Source organism: Leucoraja erinacea, chromosome 8, assembly GCF_028641065.1.
Source record: "Leucoraja erinacea ecotype New England chromosome 8, Leri_hhj_1, whole genome shotgun sequence".
NCBI classification, from domain to species: domain Eukaryota; kingdom Metazoa; phylum Chordata; class Chondrichthyes; order Rajiformes; family Rajidae; genus Leucoraja; species Leucoraja erinaceus.
In genome coordinates this window covers 4,697,911-4,713,342 of record NC_073384.1, presented here as the reverse complement: position 1 = coordinate 4,713,342, position 15,432 = coordinate 4,697,911, and the positions used below count along the sequence as shown (strand labels likewise).

The following is a 15,432-nucleotide window of genomic DNA, read 5'->3' as shown; positions in this document are numbered from 1 at the left end:
TTATTGGTTATACACAGATGAATAAATAAACAGATAATGGGCTATTAATGTTCAGAGTTTTGTTTGTTTGTTGAGTTTAATAGCCTGATGGCTGTGGGGAAGCAGCTATTCCTGAACCTGGACGTTGCAGTCTTCAGGCTCCTGTACCTTCTACCTGAAGGTAGCGGGGAGATGAACTGGGAAGAACTGGGAACTGGGAAGAATCTTTGGCAATGGAACAGAAATATATTATTTGTATTAAATTTCCCTTCCAATATTTGCATACGATTACGTATCAGATAAGATAGAAATGCTTCCCTAGCCTTTTAATTATAGCCAACCTTTCCACTTCAACCACCTCCTCTGGTAGTAAGCTCGGCATTTTCACCACTCTTAATTGAGAAAGATTCTGCTGAGTTCCCTGATGAACATCTTATGCTAATGGTGTTTAATTAAGCTCTTTCTCACAAGCCTCTGTATCCATTCCAATGAAATGTTTCATCATTTTAAAAGTTTTTAAAAATCTGCTCATCCTTTCTGTAAATGTAAGCCCTCACATTTTTGTAATCAACCTCATCTGTCATTCACTGCATCTGCTCAATTGCATCTTGCATTTCAAATGTGATTTAATTGCAACTGCATATAGATTTAGCTATTTGAATAACTTTCAATTCTATCCATTCAGAAATGAATTCTAGCATTTGGTTTACTTTGCAGAACAGTGGCACAATCTCGGATATATTGTGTTGGTTGATCCCTCGAACTCTAATCCCATATCATTTGCAATTTCCATGTTGTTCATTCAGGTCAGGTCTGGGGGAGTCCCCCCCCCCCCCCGCCACGGGTACCATGTAATCCCGTGCTACCAGCTCCATGGTCGGATAGTCGGCAATTAAACCGTCTCCCCCACCTGGTTTCCCCCAGGTGAGGAGAGGGCTGTGGACACCCAGCAGGACCAAAAACAAGACCCGTCAAAGGCAGATGAGCTCCTAGCGAGCCGACGGCCATCCACACTTATTCGAAGTTGCGATCACTGGCGTACATAGCATTGTAAGGGACGATGATAGAAACATAGAAAATGGGTACAGGAGTAGGCCATTCGGCCCTTCGAGCCTGCACTGCCATTCAATATGATCATGGCTGATTATCCAACTCAGTATCCCATCCATGCCTTCTCTCCATACCCCCTGATCCCTTTAGCCACAAGGGCCACATCTAACTCTCTCTTAAATATAGCCAATGAACTGGCCTCAACTACCTTCTGTGGCAGAGAATTCCACAGATTCACCACTCTCTGTGTAAAAAATGATTTTCTCATCTCGGTCCTAAAATACTTCCCTCTTATCCTTAAACTGTGACCCCCCTAGTTCTGGACTTTCCCAACATCGGGAATAATCTTCCTGCATCTAGCTTGTCCAACCTCTTAAGAATTTTGTAAGTTTCTATAAGATCCCCCCTCAATCTTCTAAATTCTAGTGTGTACAAGCTGAGTCTATCCTGTATTTCTTCATATGAAAGTCCTGCCATCCCAGGAATCAGTCTGGTGAACCATCTCCGTACTCCCTCTATGGCAAGAATGTCTTTCCTCAGATTAGGAGACCAAAACTGTACGCAATACTCCAGGTGTGGTCTCACCAAGACCCTGTACAACTGCAGTAGAACCTCCAGCTAACATACCATTCACTTTCTTCACTGCCTGCTGGACCTGCATGCCTACTTTCAATGACTGGTGTACCATGACACCCAGGTCTCGCTGCATCTCCACTTTTCCTAATAAAGCACACACACACCAAAATCCTGTACTTCCAGCGGTGGAAGTCCGCAGGAACTGGAGGACAGAGATGTGTGGTGCGTCCGTCACCGTTCCCGTCGGAAACCAGCGCCACTGCGTCGCTAATGTTTTCAACGATGATGAATGAGTGAATGTTGTTCTTCCTTGAGACTTTATCGATACAGAGTGGAAACAGGCCATTCGGCTAGCCTGGTCAGGACGGACCAATGACCCCATTCATGAGCACTATCTTACGCACCAGGGACAATTTACAATTAACCTACGAAACTGCACGTCTTTGGAGTGAGAGAGGAGACTGGAGATCCCGGAGAAAACCCACGCAGGTCACGAGGGAGAACGTACAAACTCCGTACAGACGACATTCGTGGACAGGATCAAACCCGGTTTATGCCGCTGGAGGGCAGCAATTCTACGCCGCCCTAAGTTTCCCATCGAATTATTCTTACCAAAACGTGCTTGTTTGCATTTTACCTGCGCTGCACCTCATCTGCCAATTATGGCGCTGTCCTGTACGGCTGCCTGTCCTGCAGCTGTCCGTTTTCTTCACTTTTTTAAAATTATTTTTAGTGCGTTAAAGTGTGTAGTCGGGGGGGGTCTAATCTTTCTATGTGGTGGGGGGGAGGGGGAAACTGCTTTTCAAGTCCCTACCTGGTCGGTGAGGCTGCCTTCCTCCGAGCAGCACCTTCGACCTGTCCTCGCGGCCTACCAGCGGGCCCTGGAGCGACGTTTTCGGAGGGGACCTGGCCAGAACCTCGGCTTTGGCGGCGGCGCAGCGCTGGGGCGCTGTCGCGGAGCGGGCGATGCCTTGCCTGGGTCGCCGCGCTGGAACTCCAGTATGCTGGGACCGCCGATAAAAACATCGTGGAGCCGTGGTTCTGTGGAGCGGTCAGCTGTGGCGCTGAACTTTACATCTCGGAGCCTGGGATCTTTCGCCGAGATCGCCAGTGAGTGAAGCTTCGTCCAGCGCGGTCTGTTGGCCTGGAGGCCGCGGTCTCCGGTAAGAGGGCGGCCGTTCCTGGCACCCCAAGCCGCTGAGGGTTCTACCGACGCCGGAGTACCATCACCTGGCGAGAACGGCCGGGAACATCGGGCCCCGTAACGGCGACTGTGGAGGCCTCAATAGGCCTGACTCTGGGTGGACAAGAGCATGGGGACTGGACTTTGTGCCTTCCCCCACAGTGGGAACCTCTGTGGGGGGGATGTTTTATGTTTTAATGTTAAACTTCTTGAATGCTATGTTGTATTTTTATTAGTGTGCTGCAAGGACATCTGAATTTCCCCTGAATAAGGGGATTAATAAAGTAATAATCTAATCTAATCTAATTATAAAAGTTTGTTAAAATCTTTCCGTGTGTTCTTGTCGTCCACTATTGACTTCCTCACCCACCATTCTCCATCAACTTCTCCCGCCAAAATCTGGTGCCCTCTGCAGATTTAAAAATTATGTTCTTGATTTCGGAGTCTAAAATATAAATGAATTTTGTGAGCAGTGGTGCCCCAACACTGATCTTACACGGCACAATATGCACATTCTTCCCACTCCTTCCTTTCAATGTTGAAGCAAGCTAATCATGTATTCTGACCCTATTGGTCTGTCATGTGTTAATGTATTGAAGGCTGTTTAAAACGTTTGATGAATTAAACATACTCGTCTACTTTCTCTGTAATCTCTTCAAAAATTCACTCACGTTAGTCAAGCAAACCTTTTCAAATCCATGCTGACTATTAATTATCATTACTCATGTTTCAAGGTGTTTTGTATTTCACTTAGAATAAATTCTATTATGTTTTCTGTCACCAGTGTCAAGTTGACCAAAGTGGGTTGAGAATTATTCTTGTCCTCAAGATACACCTATTCCTCATTATCCGTGAGTGATGGGGGCTTGGACTTGCTGTTAACGGCAAAGGTCCATTAGAAGTACCCAATGCACTTCCCTGACTAAATGTACCCGCGTTGCTATTTACAAGCAGAAAGTACAGCCGTGTTAGTGAAAATGCTCTCATAGAACAACGGCTGGGATGCTACACAGCAGGGAGCCACTTGACACAAGTGGTCTGGAAAACAATCTCACCAACTCTCCACTCAAGGCATATGTGGCTGTTTACGACAAAGATCCTATAGCGGAGCAAGATCGATCACTCCTGCGAAATGCAATGGGCTGACGTGTAGTACGCAACGGAACGGAACGTGGGCCTTTGTTTCATCCATTTCCGTAACCGGACCCGACCCGACTCGCAGTGTAATCAACGTTACGGGGGAACAGTTTGTGTTAATAAATTTAAATTCTGAAATTGAGGAGAAGATTTTTTTAATAAATAGCTTTATTTTTACGAGGATGTTTCCGTGAGGAGAAGCATAGTATCTTCTTTGGTGCGGAGAGGGGTGGTTATTTTTCCTAGTGGTGGAGCAGGTTCATTGGTATCATTTAACCGGCTTCCATCTGGATGAGACTAGTATGGAGGGTTTTGCTCCGCTGCAGGCAGGGGGACTAAGGGGGAAAAAAATTTGTTCGGCATGTAGGGCCGAGATGGCCTGTTTCCGTGCTGCCGGTTATATGGTTACGGAAATGAGATGGAAGCCGGTTACGGAAATGAGGCCGAAAATGACCCACGAATCTGCCCAATCCAGTCCACCTGCTGGGCAGAATTGTCCAGCAGGTGAATCATATTTTTAATATTTACTGCTCAATTATAATACATAAAGTTAGGGAGTGCTAGACCACCCAACTCTTTTCGTTTATTAAGGTGTGCTCTTTGTATTCTATGGGATTTATAATCCCATATAAAATTTGTAATGTCTGAGTCCAATTTTTTGAAAAACTTTTTTGGGAGATATATAGGTATTGATTGAAATAGGTATAGGATTTGTGGTAAAAAGATCATTTTTATAGCGTTTATTCTGCCTATTAGGGACATCGGAAGTGTTTTCCAGAATTTAATCAAATTATTTAGTTTCTTAAGTAAGGGATTATAATTGGCTTTAAACATATCATGGTAGTTTCTAGTAATTTCAATTCCCAAATATTTGAATTTTTCTGTGGCTATTTTAAAGGGGAATTTCCGGAGGTGTGTTGAGTCTTTTGGTTTTATCGACATAATTACACTTTTGTTCCAGTTTATTCTATATCCTGAGAAGGATCCAAAGTCCTCAATTAAATTTAATATGTTTGGTATACTAATTTGTGGTTTTGTGATGTACAATAGTACATCATCGGCGTATAAAGATATGATGGTATTTAAATTCACGGTGGGTTTATTGGAACGTAACCCCATCGTAGGTCGAGGAGCAGCTGTGTATAAAACACAAAAATTGAGGAGTTTGATTTTCTTTTACACAAATATTGCTGTTATTAATTAAAAAGTCCTTGGAGTAATCATAGACAAGCCCACCCCTTCCTGTGCTGAATGAGGAGGCAATTAAGAATCCACCACGCTAGCTTCCTCACTTTCCCTGTTCTGATATTGTCTGGTCTGCCAACATTTTATTTCGAGTTCCAGCATATATATATATTTTTCCAACCACATTGATGGCCTGGGATCAAATATAGGCAGGCTAATAAGACCAACAGATTTCCTGAAGGTTATTAACGAAACGGATGGGATTTTATGACAATCCTGTGGTTTGAAAGCCACCGATGCTATTACTGGCTTTTAAAAAATCCCGATGTATTCAATGACTTGTATTTAAATTCTCCATTTGCATGGCAGGATTCGAACATGTCTTAGCATCAAGACATCTGGTTACTCCCCCAGTAACTTAACCACTATACTGAAGCAATGTACACCTCTTTTCCTTCCCTCAATTGCTCCCTTATGTTCTCATTCATCCTTGGAGTGTTATGAGCGTTAAGTTTGTTTGTGGAATAGGTTATTCTATTTCTCGGTGTTCAGGGATTTCAAAGTTCCTGTAAATTAAAGTCCTTTATTATATATTATCTGTGTGTATTGGGTTTTTTATATGTGTATTGTGCTATGCGTATTGTATTACGTGGGTCTGTTATGCAGCAGCAAGATAGGGCATTCTGTCGAACATAGTTTTAAATTTGTAAGAAGGAACTGCAGATGCTGGTTTACACCAGCACTCCAAAGACATACATGTATGTAAGTAAATGGGCTTGGTATAAGTGTAAATTGTCCCCAGTGTGTGCAGGATAGTGTTAATGTGCAGGGATCGCTGGTCGGTGCGGACTCGGTGGGCTGAAAGGCCTGTTTCCGCACAGTATCTCTAAACTAAACTAAAACACCGAAGATAGATGCAAAATGCTTTTCTCCAGAGATGCTGTAACTGAGCGGGTCAGGCAGCATCTCTGGAGAAAAGGTCATATGTTTGTAGGAAAGATATAGTCAAGCTTGAAAGGGTTCAGAGAAGATTTCCGAGGATGTTGCCAGGACTAGAGGGTGTGAGCTGTAGGGAGAGGTTGGGTAGGCTGGGTCTCTATTCCTTGGAGGGCAGGAGGATGAAGGATGATCTTATAGAGGTGCATAAAATCATGAGGGGATTAAATCGGTTGGATGCACGGAATCTCTTGCCCAGAGTAGGGGAATAGAGGACTAGGGGACATAGGTTCAAGGGGAAAATATTTAATTGGAATCTGAGGGGGTAACTTTTTCACACAAAGGGTGGTGGGTGTATGGAACAAGCTGCCAGATGGGGTAGTTGAGGCTGGGACTATCCCAACATTTAAGAAACAGTTAGACAGGTGCATGGATAGGACAGGTTTGGAGGGATATGGACCAAACGCAGGCAGGTGGGGCTAGTGTAGCTGGGACATTGTTGGCCGGTGTGGGCAAGTTGGGCCGAAGGGCCTGTTGACTCTTTGAGGTGACGTTTCTAGTCGAGACCCTTGTTCAGACCCTTCGTCACAATAAATGTTCCCCCTTGTCGTTGTAAATCATTCTTTGCCAATATTTATCTTCTCAGGGTCCATTACCCACATTCCATTACCATCCCCCCCCCCAATAAATCAGCATTCACTTTCTCTCTTACCTTATTATTCATAATACTGGCATCTTCCTCCATTATTATCTTGTCCTTCCTTCAGGAGCATATGAAATGTGCAGAAAAAGGCAAGAAAACAAATTATAGTGTTTCAGTTCATTAAGTTAAGTGGCTGGTATCAACAGGGCACAAATCTGAAGGATCTGAATGAGTCACAAAATTAGCGCTGTCTCGTGTAAGGAAGGCTCTGTTCCCGTGCCTGGTGTGAAGCTCTGAACTGTTCTGAATAACGAGTCTTGTGTAAGGAAACAAAATCCCTGTAGAGTATTTGAAACTTTTCCTCTGGTTTTCTGGAGAGAAAAGCAAATATGTCTTTTACTGGGCACTGACTGATTAGTACGGGTGCCAGGGGTTGTGGGGAGAAGGCAGGAGAATGGGGTTAGGAAGGAGAGATAGATCAGCCTTGAATGAATGGCGGAGTAGACTTGATGGGCCGAATGGCCTAATTCTGCTCCGACAACAAATGAAACTAAAGCTTTCTCCTCCTATTCACACCTTCTTCAGAACTGCCCGTCCAGCAGCCTTCAACTGCCACCTTCGCCACTCCTGTCATTGAGTTTATCTCATCCCGATTATAGGCCTCACCTTTCATTCTCTTCATCATTCTGAATGTGAAAAGTCTAACAATTTATTTGAGGTGAATTTTCCCCCTATCTATCATTGGACATAGGTTTGGGCATCAGTAAACTGGCTGAACATCCACTTACATTCATGAGTGAACCAAGGAAGAAAAAGTGTGCTTTGCTTTCATAGCAAAAATAGATTTGTGCAAAGTGAAGAGTATAGGAGCAGGGAGTGAAGAAGTTCTACTGCAGTTGTACAGGGTCTTGGTGAGACCACACCTGGAGTATTGCGTACAGTTTTGGTCTCCAAATCTGAGGAAGGACATTATTGCCATAGAGGGAGTACAGAGAAGGTTCACCAGACTGATTCCTGGGATGTCAGGACTGTCTTATGAAGAAAGACTGGATAGACTTGGTTTATACTCTCTAGAATTTAGGAGATTGAGGGGGGATCTTATAGAAACGTACAAAATTCTTAAGGGGTTGGACAGGCTAGATGCAGGAAGATTGTTCCCGATGTTGGGGAAGTCCAGGACAAGGGGTCACAGCTTAAGGATAAGGGGGAAATCCTTTGAAAACCGAGATGAGAAGAACTGTTTTCACACAGAGAGTGGTGAATCTCTGGAACTCTCTGCCACAGAGGGTAGTCGAGGCCAGTTCATTGGCTATATTTAAGAGGGAGTTAGATGTGGCCCTTGTGGCTAAGGGGATCAGGGGGTATGGAGAGAAGGCAAGTACGGGATACTGAGTTGGATGATCGCCATGATCATATTGAATGGCGGTGCAGGCTCGAAGGGCCAAATGGCCTACTCCTGCACCTAATTTCTATGTTTCTATGTTTCTATGGCAAATGCTGCAAACATATTATGGAGTTTAAAATAATAGATTCCGAGATGTGCAAAGTGAAGTTAGAAGCCGAAATATAAATAAATTATATGAAAAGTGATTAATTTTTGTAATGGTCTAATTCTACTCCTATCACTTATGACCTTATAACATTACGTCCCGACTTCTATACTCATAGAATGGAATGAATATGGAGACATTAATTCTTCCATGTGAAGAAGTGCATAACTAGACACTATCAATCTAAGAGAGTCAACCAAAATGGAGTCAGAGATCAGCCATGATTGAATGGCGGAGTAGACTTGATGGGCCAAATGGCCTAATTCTGTTCTTATCACATGAACTTATGACAAAAATTGTGCAGTGGCGTTATAAACTTGATTCAGTGTGGTCCATCCCTCTTACACAATATCAAAGGTGGAAATTTAAGATTAAGATTACCATTTGTCCAGAATTGGGTAAAATTCCTTCCAAGTTATTCTACGTATTAAACTTGCGCTTGTGCTGTTGATGAGGATAAAAATACACTCTTACATTATGAAAGCTAAATTTTATGAAAACAGAGAAGAATTCTTGTTCAATAGACAAAAGACAATAGACAATAGGTGCAGGAGTAGGCCATTCAGCCCTTCGAGCCAGCACCGCCATTCAATGTGATCATGGCTGATCATCTACAATCAGTGCCCCGTTCCTGCCTTCTCCCCGTATCCCCTGACTCCGCTATCTTTAAGAGCCCTATCTAGCTCTCCCTTGAAAATGAACACAAGTTAAATAAAGTGATATCAATATTGATTTCTCCAACTTCAAGTAACGCTTGCTTTCCCTCTCTCTCCGTCCCTCCCCCAGCCTAGTTCTCTAACTGGTTTCACTGTCCTCTTGATCAATTTTACTGTTTGTATGCCTCGTTGTCTCCTCCTCAGCCAACAATGAACCATTCTACATTTCCTTGATCATCGTTTGCTTTGATCCATCCTCTTCATACCTTGCCCTTCCATATCTCTAGTTTCCCTCTCCCCTGACCCTCAGTCTGAAGAAGGGTCTCACCTGAAAAATCACTCAATCCTTTTCTCCAGAGGTGCTGTCTGTCCCGCTGAGTTACTCCAGCACTTTGTGTCTATCTTCTTTCAATAGACAATAGGTGCTGGAGTAGGCCATTCGGCCCTTCGGCCAGCGCCGTCATTCACTGTGATCATGGGTGATCATCCAGAATCAATATGCTGTTCCTGCCTTTTCCCCATATCCCTTGACTCCGCTATCTTTAAGAGCTCTATCTAATTCTCTCTTGATAGCATCCAGAGAATCGACCTCCACTGCCTTCTGTGGCAGAGAATTCCACAGACTCACAACTCTCTGGGTGAAAAAGTGTTTCCTCATCTCCGGTTCCAAATTGCCTACCCCTTATTCTTAAACTGTGGCCCCTGGTTCTGGACTCCCCCAACATCGGGAATATAATCATAGTAAATAATATTTCCCGTCAGGCATTGATAACATTCAACTTCAAATGTGTACTGGAGTGTCTGAAAAAGGGAACCTATTGAGGGGATTGAGAAATCCCACACACCCGTGGATGAGCCTGGGACTTGATCCTAAAACCAGGGCCAGATCATTCAGGAGAAAAGTCAGCACACACCTTCCTGTCGAAAGAACGGTGCGTCATCCTGCTACCAAGTTGCGGCATTAGTCACTCATTTAGTTCAGTTTCATTTATTGTCACGTGTATCGAGGTACAGTGAAAAGCTTTTGTTGTGTGCTAACCAGTCAACGGAAAGACACTGTAGAGCTATTCACGGTGTATAGATACATGATAAGAGAAGAACGTTTAGTGCATGGTAAAGCCAGCCAAGCCCGATCAAGGATAGTCCGTGGGACACCAATGAGATAGATAGTAGTTCAGCACTGCTCTCTGGCTGTGGTAGGATGATTCAGTTGCCCGATAACAGCTGGGAAGAAACTGACCCTGAATCTGGAGGTGTGCGTTTTCACACTTCTGTACCTTTTTTCCCAATGGGAGAGGGAGTGGCCAGGGTGCGACTGGTCCTTGATTATGCTGCTGGCCTTGCCGAGGCAGCGTGAGGTATAAGTGGGGGCAATGGAAGGGAGGTTGGTTTGTGTGGCGGTCTGGGCTGCGTCCACAATTCGCTGCAATTTCTGAAAGCACACAAGAATAGATTTTCGCCCACTGACTAATGAATGGATTTGAAATCTAGGTATCCAGATAGGAGTTTGGATTTAAATCCATTTTGAACCCATTACCTAGTGCTTCAACCCTGGGGGGATTGAGCATTGTATCCCTGCCTACATGTCCACGTCTGAGGTTTGCTTTGCATCGCATATAAATCCTCAGAGACTGTAAACTCTTCAATTCCTTCATGGTCACACAGGTACATTAAGTTTTGAATCTTATTTATTTTGAATTGATGAAACAAGTTCGAAATTGATTGCTGCATCCGCAAGCATAGCAACGGCCCAGAGAATGCTATTCCCGACACCTTGTTAGATGTTTGCATGTTGGGATATTTCTCAAGAGACAGCTGCATTTAACATCTTTGGATATTGACTTTTTTTTATCTCATTGTTTTTCAGCAAACAAGAGCCTGCTTGGTGGAGGTGGAGGTATGTATTTGTAACTTTTGCTTGGTTTACGAGGATGTTGTCAGGAGCTTTACGGGGATGTTGCCAGGACTAGAGGGTCTGAGCTATCGGGAGTGGGACTCTATTCCTTGGAGCGCAGGTGGATGAGGCGGGTGGGAGATTGCAACCTTCACGTGGCCCACCCTGTTTCGACGAATGCAATCAACCCGGCGTGCACAATCAAATAAGATCAAATAAAACAAGTCGTCCTACAACTTTAGGCTGTGCACGCCATACGCAAGAAGAAGAAGAAGGGTGGATGAGGGGTGATCTTATAGAGATGTATAAAACCATGGGATGTATAGATGGGGTAGATGCACAGTCACTTGCCCAGAGTAGGTGAATGGAGAACGAGGGGACATAGGTTTAATATGAAGGGGGAAAGATTGAATAGAAATCTGAGGGGTCATTTTTCAGACAGAGGGTGGTGGGTGTATGGAACAAGCTGCCAGAAGAGGTAATTGAGGCTGGGACTATCCCAACATTTAAGAAACAGGTAGACAAGTACGTGAATGGGACAGGTTTAGAGGGATATGGACCAAACGCGGGCAGGTGGGACATTGTTGGCCGGTGTGGGCCAGTTGGGTTGAAGGGCCTGTTTCCTCACTGTAACACTCTATGACTGTGACTCTACCTTGTGCATTGAAATACTATTTATCCATACCTTTTCTGATTGTGATGTTATAAATGTTCCATTATGCGTATGATGACCTGATTTGCTGGGTTTCAACCGTTTATCCTGCATGAGTTATTGTCACACGATGAGGTAATTGTCACATTTTTCTTTTTGAGTATCTTCAAATGTTACCTCGGTTTCCTTTCTATTTTGAACCTAACTATAACTCATTAATACTGATAATGTGAGATCTGAGATGCTTTTGTGTTCTTCTTGAAGTCTTACAGCGATTCATGCCTGTCAGTTATTGATGGCACCAATTAATACCTAGCGTTTCATAATTCAGATGTAGCATTGAATTTCTTTAAGGCCTAATTATCTTTCTACAATAATTTGAGATTTTATTTATATACTGTAGAACTTGTAACTAATTTGTGGTGGTCACGGCTTGTATATTCATACCACTTGCCGGTTGCCACAGGAAAGATTAATGCAACACAATTTTTGTGTAAAATAAAATCGCCATTTCGTTGCATTTGCAAAAAAGTGAGGGTGTGATGATGTGTGGTTGATCCATCGAGCCGAGACGTGTTTAGACTGTTCACATGTATATTTGAGAGCACTCACTCAGCACGGCACATTGGTTCAGCGGTAGAGTTGCTTGCCGTGCCGGAGTCCCAGGTTCGATCCCGGCTCCGGGTGCTGTCTGTGCGGAGTTTGTACGGCGGGACTGTCATATGCTGAGAGAATGGTGCGGCTGGGCTTGTATACTCTGGAATTTAGAAGGATGAGAGGGGGATCTGATTGAAACATATAAGATTATTAAGGGTTTAAGAAGGAACTGCAGATGCTGGAGAATTGAAGGTACACAAAAAAGCTGGAGAAACTCAGCGGGTGCAGCAGCATCTATGGAGCGAAGGAAATAGGCAACGTTTCGGGCCGAAACCCTTCTTCAGACTGATCGGGGGCGGGGACAAGAAAGGAAAAAGGAGGAGGAGCCCGAAGGCTGGGGGATGGGAGGAGACAGCAGGGGGACTGAGGAAGGGGAGGAGACAGCAAGGACTAACAAAATTGGGAGATTATTAAGCGTTTGGACATGCTAGAGGCGGGAAACATGTTCCCGATGTTGGGGGAGTCCAGAACCAGGGGCCACAAAGTTTAAGTATAAGGGGTAAGCCATTTAGAACGGAGATGAGGAACCACTTTTTCTCACAGAGAGTTGTGAGTCTGTGGAATTCTCTGCCTCAGAGGGCGGTGGAGGCCGGGATTCTCTGGCTACTTTCAAGAGAGAGCTAGATAGGGCTCTTAAATATAGCGGAGTCAGGGGATATGGGGAGAAGGCAGGAACGGGTTACTGATTGTGGATGATCAGCCATGATCACATTGAATGGCGGTGCTGGCTTGAAGGGCCGAATGGCCTACTCCTGCACCTATTGTACGTTCTCCCGGTGACAACCTGGGTTTTCTCTGAGATCTTCGGTTTCCTCCCACACTCCAAAGACGTAGAGGTATGTAGGTAAATTAGATAGGCGTATGTGTAAATTGTCCCTAGTGTGTGTAGGATGGTGTTACTGTGCGGGGATCGCTGGTCAGAGCAGACTAGGTGGGCCGAAGGGCCTGTTTCCGTGCTGTATCTCTAAACTAAGCACCGAGCCATGGGAAAGCTATCATTAAGTTGGAAAGGGAGTAGCAAATATTCACCTGGATGTGACCTGGGTTTGTGGGCTTGGATTATGGGGAGAGGTTGGATTGGCTGGGCCTTTTTTTTGGAGTTTAGGAGGCTGAGGGATGATTAGATTCAAGAATCATTTATTGTCATGTGTGCCAGGTAGAATAATGCCCCAGATAGAACCCATTCTTACTTGCAGAGCACAGCAGAATATGTGAACATAGCACACTGTAAACAATATAATAAATGAGGGAAAAAAGTCCAGTGTGTGTATATATATACACGCATACATACACATGAAAAACACAGTAATAATGTAATAATAAAAATAATAGTCTCTGTAGTTCAGCGCTTATTTGGAGGTTGTAGTGTTTAACAGTCTGATGGCTGTAGGGAAGAAGCTGGATGTTACAGTTTTCAGGCTCCTGTACCTTTTTCCCGATGGCAGCGATGAAATGAGTGTTTGGCCAGGGTGGTGTGGGAGTGGTGATGATGATGGCTGGCTTTTTGAGGCAGCGACTGTGGTAAATCCCTCGATGGTGGGGAGGTCAGAACCTGTGATGGGCCGGAGGTCGACAAAAGTGCTGGAGAAACTCAGCGGGTGCAGCAGCATCTATGGAGCGAAGGAAATAGGCAACGTTTCGTCCCGCTGAGTTTCTCCAGCACTTTTGCCTTCCTTCGATTTTCCAGCATCTGCAGTTCCTTCTTAAACACCGTGATGGACCGGACAGTGTGCGCCACTTTCTGTTATTTCCTTTTAATTACTTTGCAAAAAATGTCTAAACACCTGTTTTTGCTTCTTCATTCTGGGGTATTGTGTATAGATTGATGATTAAAAAAAAAAGGGATTTAATCCATTGTAAAATAAGGCCGTAACGTAACAAAATGTGGAAAAAGTGAAGGGGTCTGAATACTTTCTAAATGCACTGTAAATGAAAGATGGGTCACACATCACATTGAATGCAAGAGTGGGTTCAAGGGAATTATTTTTTTGAGAATAGGCAGCGCAGAAATGGGTGATCCAACTCAACGGGAAACAAGCTCATGACATCTGCTCTTTCAATCCCTCCAGAAATGGGTTATTCCATTCAACAATTCATGTGGTTGTGGTCCATGTGAACCTTGTATTGTATTGTATTGTATTGTATTGTATTCAAATTTATTGTCATTGTCTCAATTTGAGACAACGAAATGAATTTCCCTTACAGGCAGTACCATAAAAAAAAAAAAAAATCACAAAAAAATAAATAAATAATAAATAAATAATAAAACATATTAAAAATAAAATTGAAATTGAATTAAAAAAAAGCACAAACACAGAAAGTCCACGACACAACATAACATAAATGGCACCAAGGTGAGGACGGCACCATAGTCCAGCCAGCCTCCCCTCCGTGTTCATCCGTGGTCGGGGCCTTCCGAGCACCCGCAGTCGCCGCCCCGGGTGGCCCGATGTTCAGGCCCTCACGCCGGGCTGGTGGAACACCGACGCCGAACCCCGACGGTGAGCATCCTCCTCCTCAGCGGCCCGGACCTCCCGATCAGCCGCCTCCCGCTGCCGGAGTCCGCAGCTCCTGAGTCCACAGGCCGAGCCGGGCAGAGTCACAGGACCCCGCGCTGTCCATCAGCGCCGCCCGCGTTGGGAGCTCTGCAAACCGCAGCTCCAGGATGTCGGTGCAGCAGGTCCAGCACTGCGGGCTCCAGACGGCGACCCCCGGTAAGACATCGCCAGCCCCGCCATGTTCCAGCGCTGTCCCGCCGCTGCTGGAGCTCCGGTCGATCCCGGCAGGAAAGGCCGCGCCAATCCAGGTAGGTAGGCCGCTGTGGGGGGAAGGGGGGGGGGGGCGAGGACGCGACTCGAATAATAGTCGCGTCCTCACCAGGAAGCGGCTGAAGGACGGTATCCCCCGCACCGTGCCCTCTTCCCCACATAAAAACACCAAAAAAACACAAAAAAACACACTTTTACATAACTAAATAAACAAAAAAACATAAAGATACCGGGCTGTAGGTGGAGGCTGCTGGCACCAGCACCACCGGAAGTACAACACGGAACCTTCTCTCAGCTCCTTACATCTAAGTCCATCAGAGTGACCTTACAACCCCATCTCTCTCTTACTCCACCCTCTGTAGGGGACCTGGTATATTTGCCTCTCCTTGATGCCTCAACATCAACATTAGGAATAGTATCACCTTGTCAAATACTGGGCTACCGTAAACCTTTTTCTTTCCCAAGTCCTTGAAGTTTCTTCCCAGCTGTTGTCAGACAACTGAACCATCCGGTGACCAATTACAAACAGTGGTCTTGAGCTAGACCCTCAGACTATTTTTAATCAG

At 44.8% G+C, this 15,432-nt stretch overlaps 1 protein-coding gene across 1 annotated transcript in view; it reads left to right on the top strand.

The window, feature by feature from the left end:
- macrod2 (mono-ADP ribosylhydrolase 2) overlaps nt 1-15,432 on the top strand; it is a 1,271,393-nt gene that overhangs the window by 218,506 nt on the left and 1,037,455 nt on the right. The window contains exon 5 of the mRNA XM_055638840.1: nt 10,763-10,792. Within this exon, the coding sequence (XP_055494815.1) occupies nt 10,763-10,792 (30 nt within the window). The remainder of the gene's footprint in view (nt 1-10,762; nt 10,793-15,432) is intronic.